This window comes from Sus scrofa, chromosome 4 (genome assembly GCF_054392235.1).
Source record: "Sus scrofa isolate SSC_HxYL_T2T_F1_AM1 chromosome 4, Sscrofa_HxYL_maternal_Yorkshire_Landrace_v2.0, whole genome shotgun sequence".
Classification (NCBI taxonomy): Eukaryota; Metazoa; Chordata; class Mammalia; order Artiodactyla; family Suidae; genus Sus; species Sus scrofa.
This window is the reverse complement of record NC_139386.1, coordinates 53,889,666-53,911,358: the sequence shown is the minus strand read 5'-3', so window position 1 is coordinate 53,911,358 and position 21,693 is coordinate 53,889,666. Positions and strand designations below refer to the sequence as shown.

The window sequence follows — 21,693 nt, the reverse complement described above, 5'->3', positions numbered from 1 at the left end:
CTATAGATGTCCTTTACTCATTTGACTGATGGTGGTATTAAATTCAGCTATGTCCTAGTAGATCTTTCCCTTTGAGAAAGAGAAGAGTTGAAGTCTCCAGATTTAATGGTGTATTTACCTATTTCTCCTTGAAGTTCTATCATTTTTGCCTTACATCTTTTTCCTTTTTTTTTTTTTTTTTTTTTTGTTGCTGTTTTAGGGCCATACCCATGGCATATGAGATGCCTAGGCCAGGGATTGAATCATAGCTGTAGGTGCTGGCCTATGACACAGCCACAGCAACATGAGATCCAAGCCACTTCTGTGACCTACACCAGAACTCATGGCAATGCCAGATCCTTAACCCACCGAGTGAGGCCAAGGATTGAACTTGAAGCCACATGGGTACTAGTCGGGTTTGTTACCATTAAGCCATGACAGGAACTCCTTGCCTAATATGTTTTGATGCACATATAAGGGAAAGATCATTATGCTTTCCTGTATAACTGACCCCCATATCATTATGCAATGCCCTCTTTGTCTCTCATAACATTTCTAACTTTGAAGTCTGCTCTTCCTGAAATTATATAGCTATCCACACTCTTTTTCTATTAGTGCTTTCTTTTCTCCATTTATCTTTAATCTATTTATGTCTTCATGTTTAAAGTGGATTTCTTTTAGGCACCATATTTTTGGGTCTCTTTTTTTATCCACTCTGAAAATCTCTGTCATTTAATTGGTGCATTTAAACTATTGATGTCCACAGTGATTATTGGTATAGTTGGATAATATTTACCATATTTATTACTGTTTTCTATCTGTTACCATTGTTCTTTGTTCCTGTTTTAGGCTTCTACTCATTTTTTGTTTTTTATGGCTTTAATTGAATATTTCATATGATTCCACTTTTCTCTCCTTTCTTAGCATGTCAATTATACTGATTTTAGGAAGTTTTTTCTTACTGTTTTTAGTGTTTGCCATAGAGTTTACAATATACATTTATAACTAATCCAAGCCCACTTACAAATAACACTTATTGATTCACAAATAGTGTGAATACCTTGTAGTAACAAAATAATACTCATTCCTCCCTCCCATCTTTTTTAACATTACTGTCATTCATTTGACTCCTGTACAACATAGCTAAGCATATATATATATATAAAAGCATGCATAGTCAAATATAGTGTTTCTATTATTATTTTGAACAAAATTTTATCTGTCAGATAACTAAAAAGAAGAAAAATAGGAGTTCCCATTGTGGCGCAGTGGTTAACGAATCCGACTAGGAACCATGAGGTTGCGGGTTCGGTCCCTGTCCTTGCTCAGTGGGTTAGCGATCCAGCGTTGCCGTGAGCTGTGGTGTAGGTTGCAGACGCGGCTCGGATACCGCGTTGCTGTGGCTCTGGCGTAGGCCAGTGGCTACAGCAACAATTCGACACCTAGCCTGGGAACCTCCATATGCCGTGGGAGCAGCCCAAGAAATAGCAACAACAACAACAACAACAATAACAACAAAAAGACAAAAAAAAAATAAAAAAAATAAAAATAAAAATACAATTTTTATTTTACCTTTATATAGATCTGAATTTCTGGCCTACCTCATTATCATTCTCTGTAAAGAATTTATTTTGACAGTTAAACAGTGTACAGAGTCCTTTATTTATTTATTTATTTATTTATTTATTTATTTATTTATTTTGGTCTGTATTTCTCTATCATTTTTTCTTTTTTTCCTGTTTCTTAAGGTAGCACCGACAGCATATGGAAGTTCTCAGGCTAGGGGTCAAATGTGAGCTACAGCTGCCAACCTGTGCAGCAGGCACAGCAATGCAGAGAGCCACATCTATGACCTACACCACAGCTCATGGCAAGGCCATATCCTTAACTCACTGAGTGAGACCAGGGATTGAACCCAAAACCTCATGGTTCCTAGCTGGATTCATTTCTGCTGCACCATAACCAGAACTCCTCTGTCACTTTTGAAGGATTATTTCAAAACTAGAAATAGTTTCTAATGAGAAGTCAGCTGTCAATCTCATTATGGTTCACTCTTTAGTGATGAGTCATGTTTCTCTTGCTACTTTTGAGATACTCTCCTTGTCTTTGGGTTTTATCATGTATACTGTATGTCCCTGTGCTTATTCCATTTTACCCAGAACCAGAATTTTGTCACCACTTTTCTTTTTTACCTTCCCTCTCTTCCCACTCTCCTTTTCTCTCAGTTATACTATACTTTATAACCTCAGCCATGCTGTTACTAAAATAAAATTTATCTTATCACTCATCTCCTAACCAACATTTTTCCCCTTGTCATCTAGATTAAAATTCTAAACCCTAATATCGTTAAAAGGCCACTTCTGGAATTCCCATCATGGCTCAGCAGAAAGGAATCTGATTAGTATCCATGAGAATGCAGGTTCAATCCCTGGTCTTGCTCAGTGGGTTAAGGATCTGGTGTTGCTGTGAGCTGTGGCATAGGTCACAGATGTAGTTCAGATCCCTTGTTGCTGTGGTTGTGGTATAGGCCAGTGGCTATAGCTCCAATTCGAACCCTAGCCTGGGAATCTCCATAGGCTGTGGGTGCACCCCTAAAAAGACCGAAAAAAAAAAAAAAGTAACAAAAGGCCACTTGAATCTGGGCCAGTTCTGTGTCTCCAAATTTTACATAGAATCTTCTTCTAACAAGTGCTTAGGATTTGTAAACTCTTGAAATATATGTTGAATTAAAAATAATAATCATTTTTATGTTGGTGTGTGCCTTTAGACAAAAATTATGACATATTTTTTCCAGAATAATTTTTTTTACTGTGTAGACGTGGATATGGGTTGCATTAATACTTATCATATACTATCTTTTAGAGAAATGATATTTAATGATTTACTTTTAACACACATAAACATACTTTTGTTTTTAAATTTTAATTAAAACAAAATTTGTTGCTTTATTTTCATTTAATAGAGATTTAAGGAAATTATATTATTTCAGTTGGCACTGAGAATGCTTAGAGGCCAGTGTTTTCAACTCAACCTAGATAAAAACCAATTTTAACTTAATATACTACTATTAAATAAGGTAAACGTTAACATGGTTTTAAGGATAACACTCAATAAAGGCAGTTTGAAAGTCTGTTCTCTTCAAGAAATCACCAGGGGTAAAAATTTTTGAATCTACCAAATAGTCATTTTTATTTTTAGTCATTATGTTCAATTCTTACTGTATATCCAGCCAACTTTTTGTAATATAAGGAAGTGGAAATGGAATAATAACTGATACATATACATATGATCTCCTTCCCACTTTTTAAAATTTTTCATAATGCACATAGTTACTACAAATATTCCTGTATGAAATAATTTCTGAGTATGGTAGATCCTGTGTAAAAGCTTTAATTTTGATTTTGGTCTGAGCTCTGTCTAGCAGATGTGCTTTTACACCATTTGAAAGTGGTCACAGAGCAGCTCTTATAAGCATGGAGATGAGCATGGTAGTTCTAATTTCACTCCTAGCATTTCTACTGGAGATTGCCAGGAGCAACAGGAAAGAGGTTTCCTCTAAGAGTGCCATACTGTGGGACAAGTTTTTCATTGGCTGATTTTTTTTTTCCTGACTCTAATAGTTTTTAAACCACATTCCATGGCCCTCCTACAGTTTTATAAACCTTCTAATAAGTCTTATATTTAAATTTATATTAAAAGAGTCTATCTTTTTTACCCAGAAATGAAGAGTAGTGCCCTGGTGTCCTTTGTATTAAAGATGATCTTTATTGAAAATAAGTCCTTTTTCAGAATTTCTTCATTTAATATTTAGTCAATGTGCAAATGTGCAAAACACTATGGTACTTGTTTTGTAGAGATTAAAAGAAATGCACTAAAAAGTCATAAAATCAATTATTTGGTGAAGCTACCATGTAAGGTACTTTAACTTCGGTTTTGGTCTCAAAGATTTAACAATTAGAAAAAAATATGTGAAAAAAGTGTGGTTTTAAATTAATTAGATGGATCACAAGTATACACTAAAATAAATTTCAATATCTCACGGACATATATATTATCTATGAGAATGATTGTTAAATTACTATTTTCCAACAGATGCAGTAGAAAATGGATGAATGGAGGAATTTTGGGACATAGTTGGACAGTGGCTGGAAGTGATAGTTGTTACACATAAGTCAATATATGGTTTGCAGATATTGATTCAGGACAGCATATCAAACAACCCAATTCAAGTCAAGTGCCTATTCATGAGCAATGGGAGCTCAGTCAAAACTGTAGAAAGTGTGAGGCATTTTAAAATGTCATATTCATGAGCATGTACGTTAGTTTATTGCTAATGTCATATCATTATAGGTTTTTAAATAATAGGAAGGGACTGAGAAGTAAAAGTTTTTGAAGAATGGATCAAGGAGAGGAATGTGAATGATGGTTAAAGGAGAGAGGTTCTAGAAAAACAGAAAAAAAGTAGAAGTCTACTTTGGTAGTCTGGAAGCAGTAAGTCGAAAGACAATTTTGACAGTAATAATGGAAGGAAATTAATATGGGAGATATTTTAATTATTCAAGGTATTGTAGTATGGAATAGACCATTTCCAGTATATTTTCAACACTCTTTAGCACTGTTACCAGGACACGCCATGTTTTGTTTGTTTGTTTGTTTTTTCCAACCAGAATAGCTTATTGCTGCATAGATGTGTGTATATCTGTGGATGTCAGCTCTTACCCCAGCCACCAGGCAGGATTCACAAGCAGGGATTTAAATGAACCTGTGCTCTACTCAACACCTTGGGTTAGGACAAAATTTTTCTCACATTTCCCAGAGGTATTTAAATACAGACCACCCCATCCCCACTCCTAAGAACTCTGTGAATGCAAATAAGCCATTATTTTAAATATTCATAGGAGAGTTGGGTTTTATTTTATTTATTTTATTTTTTGCTATCCAGAACCCAAGGTAAACATAGTTTTCTCAAAGATTTGTTCCATCAATGGATAAATATTTGTAATTCATGTTTTCATTGAGAGTCTTGGCATTACTTAGCGTGTTCTTATTCCTTACCTTGGAAAAGCATGAAATTTTTCCTTTTTTCTTTGTCGTTAAAGCCCAAGATCTTTGGTTGTTGCCATCTGCAAATGTTCCCAAAGCTGTGGAGGATCTGCTTACCACTTGACTTTTTTTTTTTTTTTTTTTTTTTGCCTTTTTAGGGCTGCACCCATGACTTACAGAGGTTCCCAGGCTAGGGGTTGAATCTGAGCTGTAGCCCCTGGCCTACACCATAGCCACAGCAACACCAGATCTGAGCTGCATCTGAGCTGCTTATGGCAATGCTGGATCCTTAACCCTTTGAGTAAGGCCAGGGATCGACCTTTCATCCTCAGGGAGGCTAGTCAGATTTGTTTCCACTGAGCCACATTGGAACTCCACCATTTGACTTTTAAGCTTCGTTGTTAGTTTGTGTTTCTACGAAAGGATTTATAATGATACTGATTATCTAAAAATACAAATTCAGAATATGTTTATTTTTATTATTTTATTTTCTAAATTTATTAGTCACAATCACTTAAATATAACCCAAAATTTCTACATGGAAATGTCTATGTTATATTTCTTTGACAATTCAAGCAATATTTTTCATGACGCTGCTGCTTTTCTTTAATACTCTTTCCTCATGATTTGATAATACATCTGTTTGCTAGAGTAAAAATTAATAATGGAAAAGTGTAATGACTATGTAAAGTTTAATACTTAAATTAACATTTTATGAAAAAATATTTTACTGTTATTAACATAGAAGCTTTAATAAATTACCTCAAAAATATTATGGTTAGAAATATTGTTAAATGTAATTATATTAATATTTTATTGTTAAAAATTTTATTTCATAACTATTTGCTCATATAGAAAATATGTGAATCTAGATGCACTTAGATGAGATCTTTAAAATTAAGCTTTAAGTTTATTAGATTCTGCATGCAATATTCTGAACATTTTTCCAATGGAAAATAAAACACACTGCTATTAAAATCCAAAGGTCTTTGTTGCTTGAAAAGTCACTTTGGGGAAGTTCTTGTTTGGTTGACATAACATTTGTGCATGAAAATTGCACACATACTGAACATCTTGATAAATAACAAATTTAAATATTGCAGTGAGATTTTTTTCTTTATAATTATTATGACAGGTGTAAAAATGACTCCCCAAAGGTATATTTGGTTTCTAATCTTGGAACCTGTGAATATTAGTGTACATAGCAAAGGATGTGGTAAGACTCTTGAGAGAAATTTTTCCTGGATTATCCAGATGGGTCCTGTATGCCAGCACATGTATCATTATAAGAAGGATGCAGAGAGAGATTTGATAAAGACAGAAACAGAGGAGAGGGTGATGTGAATAGCTTGGAGCGGTGCCTTCAGAAGGCAAGGAATGACAATGCATGCCAGCAACTACCTGCTAGGAAAGTGAAGTTATGGAAACTCCTGAGGGAGCACAGCCTTTTTGACGTCTTCATTTCAGACGTCTGGCCTCCAGAACTTCGGTGAATACATTTCTATTGTTTTAAGTCACTTAGTTTGTGATAATTTACTACAGCAGCCATAGGAAACTAATACAACTACATACTATAAAACCACTGATTTTGTTCTCACTTGATTTTGCAATTGGACAAAGGTATATAAATATCCATAGACTACATCCAGACAAACTTTGTAGAAAGTGTCATTTAATTTTTTTCTCAGTTAATTTAATTATAGTAAGATAAAGATCAATAATATGTAAAACAATTATGTAAAGCAGAAAAACAATTACTGCTGATTTAAATAATTATCTAACTACTAGATAGTAATCAAAATAAATCATTTATTTAATTCAAATACTTTGAAAAGGATACGATACAAACATATTTGAATAATAAAACACTCGTCTATTCAAATTCTCTATGAGTAAATAGAACCCTTTTTAGCTAACATGTAATGCTGAAGCTCTTTATGGAGCACTTTGCTTTACCTTTTTCTACTTCCCTCATATGACCGTTGCCTCTTTTATTTCATAATTATAAAATTTATAATCTTTCTCATGAATACAATTAACTTTTGGCATTCTATCTCATGATACTTGAAATAAAGTTGCATTTTCTTCCATGTAAAAAATAAAATGACCCAACACCATTTTCTCACATTTTAAGCAAACCAAATATATGAAAATAAATTTTCTTTTCACTAAGCAAACAAAATATAGAGATGCTTAAAACAATACAAATGCTGAATTACAAATACCATTTGTTTTAATCAAAATCATCTCAAATTTCAGAGCAGAATTTCTTTAAATGGTAACTCCTCTACTGAAAAATAAATATTATTTATAGCCAAAATATTAACAGGGATTCTCATTGCTCAATAGTATTGATGGCTTTTTTCTACTTTTCTGTTTATTAAAAGTATTTTGTGATAACTATTATTTTTACAAATAAATAAAATATAATTATAATTTGGTTTCTAAAAACCCAAAGCAATCTATTGATTAAAAAGCGACCTATATTGAATGTTGTGGTCCACCATCCAATCTCCATTAATGTAAGTTCTTGCCATATTTGAAGATATTTCATCTCATTTGAAGATTTATGCTTTCTGAAATGTCTTCACTTTGGAAGGTTCTTTCACATGTGCAAAGATACAATGCACAAAGACAGATACTAAAATAATGGAAATAGTTAGGTATGTGGTGTTTGCTGTGTGATAGATTTTAAGCAGTAATTGAAGTAAATATAGAAAATAGTTTTATTTTCATTTACTTCCAAATTCTAAGGCCTAGCTCATTACCAGATGAAAGCAAATTATAGTTCTACTACAAAACTGTATAAGAAAAAAAAAAGGTGGATTGGACCAAAGGGTTCCTTTTCGGTATGGTGAGATCTTACATCTAATAAGTTGACATAAATAGGTAGGAATGACAATATTGATTTTTCCAATCCAAGAACATGGTATATTTTTTAATCTGTATTGTCCTCCATTTCTTATATCATTATCTTATAGTTTTCAGAGGGAAACTATCTGAAAAGACCTCTGAAAACTATCTTATAGGTAGGCTATAGGCCTCCTTAGGTAGGTTTATTCCTAGGTATTTTATTTTTGATACAATGGTAAATGTCATTATTTCCTTAATTTCTCTTTCTGATATTTTGTTGTTAGTGTATAGCTATGCAACTGATTTCTGTATATTAATTTGGTATCCAGCAACTTTACTAAATTCATTGATGAGCTCTAGTAGTTTTCTGGTAGTGTCTTCAGGATTTTCTATGTATGGCACCAAGTCATCTGCAAACAGGGACAGCTTTACTTCTTCTTTTCCAATTTATATTCCTTTTACTTATTTTTCTTCTCTGATTGCTTCGGCCAAGACTTCTATACCTATGTTGAATAAAAGACATGAGAATGGACATGCTATCTTGTTCCTATTCTTAGGGGAAATGCTTTCAGCTTTTCACCATTGAGTATGATGTTAGCTGTGGGTTTGTTATATATGGCCTTTAATATGTTTAGATAGGTTCTCTCTATGCCCCTACCCAAGGCAATCTACAGATTCAATACAATCCCGATTAAACTACCCATGATATTTTTTAACAGAACTAGAACAAAAAAATGTTAAAATTTCTATAGAAACACAAAAACCTTGAATAGTAAAAACAATTATGAGAAAGAAAAATGAAGCTGGAGAAATCAGGCTTCCTGACTTCAGACTATACTACTAAGCGAGTCATCAAAACAGTATGGTACTGGAATAAAAACAGAAATATAGATCAATGGAACAGAATAGAAAGCCCAGAAATAACCTTTCACCTAAGCTCAATTCATCTATGACAAAGGAGGCAAGAATATACAATGAATAAAAGACAGGCTCTTGAATAAGTGGTGCTGAAAAAACTGGACAGCAATCTGTAAAAGAATGAAATTAAAAGATTCTCTAATATGATAAAGAAAAATAAACTCAAAATGGATACTATAAATCTCTTAGGAAACGACATAGGCAGAACACTGACACAAAGCACAGCAATATTTTTTTTGGCTCTACCTCCTAGAATAATGAAAATAAAAACAAAATTAAAATCAATATAAAATCAAATAAGATCAATATATGTGATCTAATTAAACATAAAAGCTTTTGCATAGCAAAGGAACCATAAACAAAATGAAAAGACAACTGACAGAATGGGAGAATATAATCACCAAAACATCAGAAAACATGTAGCTCAATATAAAAATAAAGAAATAACCAATCAAAAAATGGGCAGAAGATCTACATAGGCATTTCTCCAAAGAAGACAGGCATATTGGAATTCCCATTGTGGCTCAGTGGGTTAAGTACCTGGCATAGTGTCAATGAGGATGTGGTTTTGATACCTGGCCTTGCTCAGTGGATTAAGGATCCAGTGTTGCTGTAAGCTGAGGCTTAGGTCACAGATGTGACTGGGATCCAGCATTGCTGTGGCTGTGGCATAGGCCTGCAGCTGCAGCTCCAATTCAACCCCTAGCCCAGGAACTTCCATATGATGCAGGTGCAACTGTGCAAAGAAAAATCAACGACAGATGGCCCCAAAGCACATGAAAACATGTACAACATCACTAATATATATATTATGTGTGTGTGTGTGTGTATATATATATATATATATATATATAAAATCACTATATTATATATTCTGTTTTTTCCTATATATGCATACCTATGTTAAAATTTAACTTATAGTATAGACACACACAATTTTAGCCAACTGAATCCAAAAATATATAAAAAAGATCATACACACCACGACCAGGTGGGATTCATCCCAGGTTCACAAGGATGGTTCAACATACCCAAATCAATCAACATCGTACACCACATTAAAAACAGAAAAGTCAAAAACAACATGATCATCTCAATAGATGCAGAAAAAGCCCTAGACAAAGTCCAACATGCATTCATGGTTAAAACTCTTACCAAAGCGGGTGTAGAGAGAACATCCCTTAACATAATCAGAACCATTTATGACAAACCCACAGCAAATATAATACTCAATGGAGAAAAGCTGAAAGCCTTCCCTTTAAAATCTGGAACAAGACAAAAATGCTCACTCTCAACACTATTACCCAACATAGTCCTGCTCAACATCCCTGATTATTAGAGAAATGCAAATCAAAACTACCACAAGATACCACCTCACACCAGTCGGAATGGCCATTATTCAGAAGTCCACAAAAACAAATGCTGGAAGGGGTGTGGAGAAAAGGGAACCCTCCTGCACTGCTGGTAGAAATGTAAATTGGTACAACCACCATGGAGAACAGTATGGAGGTACCTTAGAAAACTATACATACAACTACCACATGACCCAACAACCCCACTCTTGGGGATATATCTATTCAAAAATTTCCTTAAAAAAGACACATGCACCCACATGTTCATTGCAGCACTATTCACTATAGCCAAGACATGGAAACAACCTAAATGTTCACTGAAAGATGATTGAATTAGGCAGATGTGGTGTGTATATATGCAATGGAATACTACTCAGTCATAAAAAAGAACAAAATATTGCTGTTTGCAGCAACATGGATGGAACTAGAGACTCTCATACTGACTGAAGTCAGAAAGAGAAAGGTAAATACCATATGATATCACTTATATCTGGAATCTAATATATGGCACAGATGAACCTTTCCACAGAAAAGAAACTCATGGACTTGGAGAATAGACTCCTGGTTGCCAAGCAGGAGGGGGAAGGCATGGGATGGATGGGATGCTTGTGGTTAATTCGTACAGACTATTGCCTTTGGAATGGATTAGCAATGAGATCCTGCTTGTAGCACTTGCAAGTATATCTGGTCACTTATGATGGAGCATGATAATGGGAGAAAAAAGAATGTATACTTGTAGGTACAACTGGGTCACCATGCTGTACAGTGGAAAATTGACAGAATACTGTAAGTCAGCTCTAATGGAAAAAAATAAAAATCATTATATTAAAAAAATTTAAAGTAAAAATTAGGTACGATTAGAGTGTAACCTCAACAACTAGTAATAAAATAGAGTGATTATAACAATATAATATAATGAAAGTTATGTGAATGTGGTCTTTCTCAAAATATCTTACTCTATGAATTTCCATCTTAACTAAGCACTTATCAAACACTGTGGCTGTAACTTTTGCAGTTTGAGGTAGGACAGCAACACTAGCACAAATGTCTTATTCCTTAACAATTTCACAGAATATTATTACCACAGACCTTAGCCACCTCAGCATATCATTTTTTCATTCCTTATTAATTCAGGAACTTTCACCTGTTCTTTTAAAGGAAGCACTTACGGCTTCTCTTTGGCATATATGAATTGCTAGCATCACTACTCTTGCACTTTGGATCTATTACTAAGTACAATATGTTTTCTTTTTAATTGAAGTATAGTTGATTTTACAGTAAAGGTTATTGAACACAAACACTATATTAGCACAACAGTTGATCTGAATACCAAGAAGGCTACTAAACTAAGGGGCAGGATATGCAAGACAAAGGGATGATTCATATCCTGCTCAGGACAGAATAAGTCAATGTGAGATTTTGTGCTACTCAGAGCAAGGTGCAGTTTATAACTCGTGACTTGTTTATTTCTAGAATTTAAAAAAAAATATTTTCAGACCATTGTTGATTGCAGGTGACTGAAACCAAAGAAAGCAAAACCATGGGTAAGGGTGAAGTATTGTGGCAGTAAACATAAAATTATTAATTAGATAATTTCAATCATTTTATTTATAAAATATGTTCATTTTAAATATTTGAAATGTACTGTGTATTTTTATTTTATTTTATTTTATTTTATTTTATTTTATTTTATTTTATTTTATTTTATTTTATTTTATTTTATTTTATTTTATTTTATTTTATTTGCTTTTTAGGGCCACACCCAAGGCATATGGAGGGTCCCAGGCTAGGGATCAAATCAAAGCTATAGCTGTCAGCATACAGACTACAGCACAGCCACAGCAATGCGGGATCCAAGCCACATCCTCCACCTACACCACAGATCAGGGCAATGCCTGATCCCAACACAATGAGCAAGACCAGTGATCAACTTGCATCCTCATGGATACTAGCTGGATTCGTTTCTGATGCACTGTAATTGGAACTCCTGCACTGTGTATTTTATAGTGGTAGCACATCTCTGTCTAGTGGCTCCATATTGGACAGCACGATATCTTCCTGATAGTGAAAAACATAAAAAGGCAAATATGGATATAACAAATTTACAGAACTGGATTTTTAAAACTGCTGACAGTAAAGATGATCTTTATGGTGTTTTTAAATAATCTTATAAATCATTATAATTACTACTTCCTAAAACGTGGCTATAGCTAAGAAGGTAAACCATGTCATTATAGATTTGTTTTTCTTACTCTAACATTTGACTATCTAAAATTTCTCTGGAATTACATATTTACATATGAGTGAGCTTGTGTGTGTGTGCTCATGTGTGTTGGGAGGTGAGAATATCTCAGGAAAACAAAAACATATTTATATGTAATATTTGTATTTTCATTTTTAAGCAGATTATGTTACACTAATAAACAGATAAATTGAGATACCACAAGCTTTATCTTTATAGATCTTAATGGGCCCGATAAAGTGATATTCATAATATTTCTAACATATTTAATGTAGAATGCAATTGTATTCTACATGCATCAGAAAACTTAGTATTGAAAAATATACTGTAATAATTTATATGAGAAAAGGATATTCAAATAGCTTTGTAAATCTGATTTTCAGTAATGAGATTTTAACTACATTGCTGTACTTTTTTATGGAGCTAATTTGATATTTCACAAAGCTAGGATATATACATACATGCATACATATATAAATTATCACATATATAATGTTATATATTACTAAAATTTATATATATATTTGCAACTAGTGCTTAGCTTCCCTCTCCACCCTGCAAAGAAACAGTGTTATCTACTTAAGTTCCTAGAGCAATATAAAACCTTATTAAACTATGTCATCCCTAAATATGATGGAAGACTTGAAAAAAATTATTTTCTGCTTCTGAAATGAGGGCACCCCTTAGTCCACCACTAACACCTTGACCCACTGAATGACAAATGATTATGCATTCAGCCTCAAATTTATGTTCATTGCTTTACTGTGTTAAGACAGGGAAGTCAACTGATTGGTTAAGAGGAAATGAAGATTTATTGAGCTCTGTGTCCAATACTCTATAGCCACTTTTACACATATTGTCTCATTTACTTCCCAAAAACCTCTATCAGTTAAGTGCATTCATTTTATATTAATAAAGGGATACTATATTAAGAGAAACTGATATTAAGGAAAACTAAAGTTCAAAATTTACTTTTCCAAGGTTAGATATTAAATAAATAGCATATTTGAAATCTAGAATAGACTAGTGAGAAAATGGATCTTTTTTCCACTATATTATGCCATTTATCCAAGAGGTATTCTAGTATTTGGAAAAGTCAAAAGCAAATGCCTATGTGTTAGTAGAGAGAGGTGTGTCAGAATACACAACACAAAATCTGGAGTTTGATTATTTTTAAGTTTAGTTGAGTTCCTATCACTTCACTTATTTGCCCCTGTGAGGTCTGGGGATTAACCTTCCTTCATCAATTTCCACATTTATTAATCAGTTTTTATTGCTGGTCATCCTGTTCTTATTAGACACTGTCAGTTCATAGAATGTGCCCTGCTTTCTCTTTCTGAAGGAAACATCCAACTGTTTGATGTTTTAACAAAACATTTATTTTGGAGTTCTCTGTGACTCGGCTGGTTGAAGGTTCAGCATTGTCATTGTGGTGGCTTGGGCTGCTGGCTGTGGTGTGGTTTTAATCTGATCCCTGGCCCAGGAACTTCCATATACCTTGAGCATGGCCCCTGCTCAAAAATAAATAAATAAATAAATAATAAATAAATAAAGTGAAAAATAGATATATAATTTAAAAGTTCCTCATAACATTTTACATCCTTCTTTTTTGCACTTAGGCCTTATAGAGAAGTACTGTAAATGAAACTATTACATCAGAATCTTGGGTTAGATTTAAATACTTTACTCAGAAAACCATAGGTGGAAGGAAGTTTGGATTCTACATTTGGTAAAGATTATTGGGTCCCTGGTTTGTTTAAGAACAGAGTAAGGACAAAAAACTCAGTCTAAATATGAGGCAGAGTGAAGAGTAGCTACGGAAATTGCCCCAGACCATATGTCACTTGTGGGTGAACTAGAAAAAGACATAACTTCCTCTTGGCAGATGCAGCCCTAGTGTCAGGACACACAGCATGCTGATGGGGACGTGAGCTGCATTTCAACCACACTAACCCCTGCAGCCAGGTGCCAGTGAGCTTCCATCCCTCTCTCCTTTTTTCCATGTACATATAACATCCCAGCATTATAGACTTGATCTGGTATTGTTATTGTAACTAGGGAAAACAAGGGTTGGAAATACACATAAAAATTGTGAAATAAAAAATAGTTAAGGAAGCAGGTGAGGGAGATTAAGGGGTGTCAAATTCTAGTTACAAATAAATAAGTCATGGATATGAAATGTATGGGGTGGAGAATATAGTCAATAACTGTGGAATATCGTTATATTGTGACATATCTTTTTTTGGGGGGGTTTCTCATTCTAATTTTATTTTATTTTTATTTTTAATTTAATTAAATTAATTAATTTATTTTTGTCCCCTTTATTTTTTATTTTTTGAGGAGCGTGAACATATTTCATAATTATTTTTAAGTACAACAATCATAAAAACTCCATTAATGAAGCAAATCTTGTTAGAAGCTAATTAAGAAAACTTGGTACAATTCAAATTGGAAATAGTTTGAATTGACAATTCTGAGTAAATAGTAGCAAGAAACTATCATACAGTAATTAAAGAACATTTTAAACCTTACCCTTCAGCTGTATCTTCGTAGCTCTTTTATAATTGTAGGTAACTAGCTAGTTAATAAATTCCAAAGCAAATATATTCATCACTATATATAATTTTCTTCTCATGTTCAATAATATCTAGTGATTGGTTTGCATGGTTTAGGAAGAATGCCTGTGCTTTACAATTTTTTTTTAAATAAAATACATATACTTAAACACAGTTTATTACATTCACACAGATTATTATATCATGGATCTTAAGAAACAGATTAAGTGACTCCCTCTGAAGAAGTGGAATGGAAAATATGCTGAGACAAATAGAAAATTTATTCTATACTTTATCCCATTCTGTATGGCTTTCAGCTTTACTATGTAGTATTATCTATTACATTTCAATTTTTATTTAAAAATTAGCATTATATTAAAATTGTGTATATTATGCAACTAAAACTTATAAAGAATAAAGCCTTATATACCATTAAATATTTTATAAAATAAAAAGAATAACTTAACTGGTGAGAATAACAAAAATAATACACTCTCTGAAAATAAGTAAAATATAAAATGCATAAATTGGTTAAAAAACAGTGTAACTATATAAATATGTCCTCACAATTTGTTACATCTTATTGATTCTTCAATAAAGGCATTACACAATTCTAAGTGATGTGATAAACAAGACATTATAGACTTTACATTGTACCATGGAGAGAAATGGTTATTAATAATATAATTGTAGAACTGTATCATTTAATTGTACAGTTGCATTATATAATTATAATTATCATAAATTCTTTGATGGAGAGGAAATCAGAATCAGATCTAAAAAAGACTTCAGCATTCCAAGAATAATGTCAAATGACCCCCTTCATGGTGGATTATGCACTTATTTACTACAAGATATATTTCTTCTTCAGAGATTCCTTGTTTGTGTATCAATTGTAGATTTATGGTTTGCTGTTATTCTGGAATTTTGATATAAGAGTCTATATGTATATGAGATTGTTTTAAATTGTTGTTCTCTTAATTGCAAGTTCATCTCCAGTGTCCTGCATTTGTACCCACCTCTTCTCATGATTTCGGATTTTGGTGGTATTATCGTTCATGGATGATTTCGTATCTTTATTGTATATATACCTTTACTGGTGAGCCTTGTCATTTGTGAAATTTTTGTTTTCTGTTGCTGTCTTTTCTTTTCTGCCTAGAGAAGTTCCTTTAGTATTTGTTGTAAGGCTGGTTTAGTGTTGCTAAATTCTCTTAGCTTTTGCTTCTCTGTGAAGGTTTTGATTTCTCCTTCAAATCTGAATGAGAGCCTTGCTGGGTAAAGTAATCTTGGTTGGAGGTTTTTTCCTTTCATCACGTTAAGTATATCATGCCACCCCCTTCTGGCCTACAGAGTTTCCGCTGAAAAATCTGCTGATAACCTTATTGGGGTTCCCGTGTATGTTACTTATTTCTTTTCCCTAGCTGCTTTCAAGATTTTCTCTTTGTCTTTAATTGTGGTCAGTTTGATTAATATGTGTCTCGGTGTATTCCTCCTTGGGTTTATTCTATATGGTACTCGTGCTTCCTGGATTTAAATGAGTGGTTCCTTTCCCATGTTAGGGAAGTTTTTGGTTATTATCTCTTGGAATATTTTTTCTGTCTCCTTCTCTCTCTCTTCTCCTTCTGGAACCCCTATAATATGGACATTGGTGCATTTCACATTGTCCCAGAGTTCTCTGAGACTCTCTTCATTTGTTTTCAATCTTTTTTCTCTTTTCTGTTCTGTATCCATAATTTCCACTAATCTGTCCTCCACCTTGCTTATTTGTTCTTCTGCCCCCTGTATTCTGCTGTTAGCTGCTTCTAGTGAATTTTTTATTTCAGTTATTGTATTTTGCATCTCTTCTTGTTTAGGTTTTATATCTTGTATCTCTTCGCTCCGTGTTTCCTGTAAGTTATCCATCTTTGCCTCCAGTTTATTCCCAATGTCTTGCATCATCTTCAGCATCAAAAATCTAAAGTCTTTTTCCTGGAGGTTGAGAATCTCCTCATGGCTTAGCTGTTTTTCTGGGGTTTTTACTTTCTCCCTCATCTGAGTTATAGTTCTTTGTGTTTTTATTTTTATAGGTTTTTGGTGTGGTGATCTTTTTACAGATAATAGTGTAGTAGCCTGTCTGACTTCTGGTGTCTGCCCCTCTTGTGGCTGAAGTCTGTATGGGGGCTTGCTGTAGGCTTCCTGATGGGAGGGGCTGATGCCTGCCCACAGGTAGGTGGAGCTGATTCCTATCCCTCTGATGGGTGAGGCTTAGTCTCTGGATGAGATTAGAGGCAGCTGTGTGCCTGAGGAGTCTTTAGGTAGCCTGTTTACTGAGGGGTGGGGCTGTGATCCCACCTGGATTGTTGTTTGCCCTGGGACTTCTCAGCACTGACTGATGGGTGGGGCCAGATTTTCCCAAAATGGCCACCTCCAGAGAAAGGCAGCTGCTGAATATTCCCGAGACTTTTGCCTTCAATGTCCTTCCCTCACAACAAGCCATATTCACCCCTGTTTTCCCAGGATATCCTCCAAGAAGCACAGTCAGGTTTGACCCAGATTCCTATGGAGACCTTGCTCTGCCCTGGGACCCAGTGCATGTGAAAGTCCGTGTGTGTCTTTTAAGAATGGGGTCTCTGTTTCCCCCAGTCCTGTGGAGCTCCTGTGCACAAGCCCTACTGGCCTTCAATGCCAGATGCTCCAGGGGCTCTTTCTCCCAGTGCCAAATCCCCACACATGAGGGTTTGATGTGGGGCTCAGACCTCTCACTCCGGTAGGTGAGTCTCTCTCTGTGAACCAGTTAGTTTTCAGTCTGTGGAGCTTCCCACCTGGGAGGTATGGGGTTGTTTATATCGTGAAATCGCCCCTCCTACTTCTTGATGTGTCCTCCTCTTTTTCTTCTGGAGTAGGGTATCTTTTTTAAGGTTTCTGGTCCATTTTTGTGGGGATTGCTCAGGTTTTAGTTGTGAATTTTGTTGTTTTTAGGAGAGAAGTTGAGCTCCAGTCCTTCTATTCCACCATCTTAATCCTCTATTGTGACATGTCTTAACTAGACTTATGGAGACTGTTTTGAAATGTGTGGAAATATTGAATCACTATGTTGTGTAACAGGAATTATATAATGTTGTAGGTTATACTTAAAAAAACAAATAAACTCACAGTGAAAGAGATCAGATTTGTGGTTACCAGAGGTGGAGTGAGGGAAGGGCAAATTGGAAGAAAACAATCAAAAGTTAGAAACCTGAACTTATACATAAGTATTAGGGGTGTAATGTATGACATATACATATAATTAACACTGGAAATTGTTAGGAGAGTAAATTCTAAAAGTTCTCCTCACAAGAAATATATTTTTGGTTTCTATTTTTTAACATTGTATCTATATGAGATGGTGGATGTTCACTAAACTTATTGTGATAATCATTTCATGAGGTAAGTCAAATCATTTTGCCCTAACCTAAAACTTATACAGTGCTGTATGTCAATTATATATCAATAAAACTAGAAGAAAAATAGTGGAAGTGAAACAAGATGGTTCCTTAGTCTCTTGGACACTTGATTTAACTCTGTGAATGCTAACATGTGGAGAACATATATAAGTCAGTCATTCACAAGTCAGCAGTTTAAAAAATACAGATATGAATCAAAAGATCAATATAGTTATACCTTTAATATTATAGAGTATTTAAAATATTTATGGATTAATTTTGCTAATATTCTCAGTAATGGAAAGATTTTTACAAAACATTTATTTATATGTTTATGAATATATACAGAGACTGGACATAAAGAAATTATAATGAAAATGAATAATATCTGTTAGTATTTACAATATACAAAACCCACAACTCTGTAAAGGCATCAGAAGTAGTACCTGTCCTCACGGAGTTTAAAATTCATATTGAAGAACCAAAAAAAAAAAAAAAAAAAAAAAACTAAGGTTATATATTATTCAGTTGAAAGCTAGGCACATTAGCTACTAAGAGGCCAAAAATTTACAGAGGTACTGGCATGTTAGAACCAGTAAGTCATAATTTAATTGAAACAAATTTAGAGTTTATATAAAATGACTTATCAGCTTAAGCCTCTTACTTTATTGAAAATATCTACCACATATTCCCTACTTCTTATGTTATGATAGGGTAAGAAGGCCTCTTTGGATATAGATGCATATTAGAGATCTGTATTTTCATACACCCAGTAATATGAGTGTTATTTCATTTAAAGAGAACAAGAAATAAAATCTTTTGTGAAGATTAAATTTTGTTTTGTTTTACCTAGGCTCTTACTTATATCTAATTAGGATATCTTCTTTTTCAACTCAATACCTGTTGATATTTCTGATGGATTTCTTACAAATATCAACTCTCTCACACTTAGAATATTTATTGGTTTAATATTTGATTAAAATTTTAATCAAAATGAAAAAGGCAAATGATATGAATAGCATTTGAAGCAAACACAATTGACTGTTGTCAAGAATACAACTCATCTGATGGTAATTGAAGCACATTCTTCAATTAAATGAATTAAAGTACAACTTACTAGCTGCAGATACTCAATGAGAGAAAGGAATGTGCCACATTTTACAGAGTCATTTGGTTGGCACACATGTTAAATGGATCTGGTTTACAGAGATTTTGCTGAAAATTTAAGTGGTCAGAGCCTAGCAAAGATATTCTAGGATGACTTCATAGATTCTAAATTTAATATGATTTATTAGGCATTTTTGCATTTTAATTAATGAAATCAAACAATGAATCATGAGTAAAAATAACAATAAATGACACATAATTTATTGATATGTTTACCTGGGAATTTCAGAAACTTTCAGAAATGCCTGGATCCATGGTCTGAACTATTTCCCTGTGATTATTTGTTATAGTCCTTTATTCCGTTTTGCTTTGTGCTCATTTTCTTCTCTAGCAAGTTTCCCATGTTATGACAAAAATAGCTACAGAATACATTTTTATCACAGCCAACAATCCCTGTGAAAAATCTTTTTTCCTTGTTCCAGGAAAAATCTGGTATGACTCACTGGCTAGGTTTGAGTCACATGTACTTTCTGAAAAATTCAGTCTGACTAGAGTATGGAATTTGTTGTTCATTTGGAGCTGGATCACAGTTCTGTCCCTGGAAAATGGTAAAGTCCTCCTCAAACCACTTGGACTGCCAAAGAGAATGAGCGTGTTTCTGCAGAGCTGCTGAGACAACAAAAACACATGCTTCATCTAAATGGGAGTGTGGTTATTACATAAACTTCGTTAAAGTATTTGTGCAGCACTCAGGCAGAATTAGTGAGAGGACTGCCTCCTTTGGGGCCATCTACGCTTTGTCTTTGTGAGTTTATTTCTTCATGATCCCAAATCATTTCTGCTTCTGCCTCTCACTATAACCCAATAGGATCTGTCATTTCCTGGTAACTAAAAAAGTTACCTTGCTATTAGTTTTGGTCTTTAAATTACAAATTTTCCTCCAAACTTCTCAAAGTCCATGTTTCTAGTGGTACTGCTTCACGTACTTTTAGTTGCAACTGCCTTTCTATTACTTCTAAGAAATGTAATCTCCCCTCATGGATTTTCTGGAATCTCTAGAATGACTCTAAATTCACAATTATTATAAGAGATTTGTAAGCTTCCATAATTTTAACAAAGCAAGTAACTATATCTATCATTTATATTATCTCTTGTACTGAATAAGACATTTCTGATTTTTTAAAAAGAATGTTACCCTTTTGCACTTTCTGTCTCCTTAAAGCACCATATCAATGCTTAGAAATAATAATCTATTTTCAACAAATTGATACTTTGTTCCAAGTTTGCAGTCCTTTCACTTTAACTATTTCTCACTACTATGTGTGAGTTACGTATGCACAATCTTCTGTATCCTTTTAGGACAGTAACCACAGGGTTAGTCTTATCACTTTAAATATTGACACTACCGAATTTATATCAGTGGTATTGCTGTACATTTTGGATCCCAAACAAATGTTTATCCAAGGTTTCTCAAACTACTAGTTAATGGAAAAATAAGCAGATTTTCAACTTCTGTGAAATATGATGGATATTCACACTGCTTAAAGAAAGAAAAATAAGACTGCTGGGGCAATCTACCTTTGACTTGAGTATTCTTATTTCCTATTTTATTTTTAAAATTTTTACAGGTAATGACAGACAATGAGCAATTAATAACTCATAAGTCCATATGCTGATTTTTAAACTTTAATACAACTCTTATTTGCATGTTTACATTTTTTTTATTAAATTCAGCATTTTAGAAGACTTAAATGCTTCAGATAATGATACTCCATGAAAGTCCTTTGTAAAAAGAAGATAAATCTTGGATCAGTAGAGGGCAGCCATGTCAAAGACCTGTATTTCTCTTTTGGTCTCTTTAGGTTCCCAAATTTTACAAGACCTTTTAGAAGATAGTTACAGCTGTGGGATTAATACTTGCTCTGAGAAAAATGTGGGCATTCATACAAAAATAGGCTTAAATGCTATAGCAGTTCTGCTTAAACTTCTCAACTGGCCTTCTTTTTAGTTTTTTAAATTATTTTTTCACCATGTTTATGAGGAAAGTGCCATTTTCCAAAGTTTATTTTAACTTAAAGTCAACTCCTGACTCAGAAAGGTTGGAAAAGCTTTCTATTAAAATACTGTGTACCTAATTCTATTTTAGACAAGACAAAGTGTTATTGAACTTGAGAGGCTTGCTTCTTTTGGCACATACTATATTAATATTAATCCACTTGTGTTTGCTTGACAAATGTTATTTT

The 21,693-nt window shown here is 33.7% G+C and overlaps 1 protein-coding gene across 2 annotated transcripts in view; it reads left to right on the top strand.

Annotated features, from left to right (window-relative positions):
- Positions 1–21,693, top strand: part of CNBD1 (cyclic nucleotide binding domain containing 1) — a 563,418-nt gene that overhangs the window by 393,198 nt on the left and 148,527 nt on the right. Inside the window, exon 9 of one of the 2 annotated variants that reach the window (XM_085024295.1) lies at positions 13,463–13,519. The exons of the other annotated variant lie outside the window; for it this stretch is intronic. Within the exon in view, the coding sequence (XP_084880421.1) occupies positions 13,463–13,519 (57 nt within the window). The remainder of the gene's footprint in view (positions 1–13,462; positions 13,520–21,693) is intronic. 2 annotated transcript variants of the gene reach the window in all.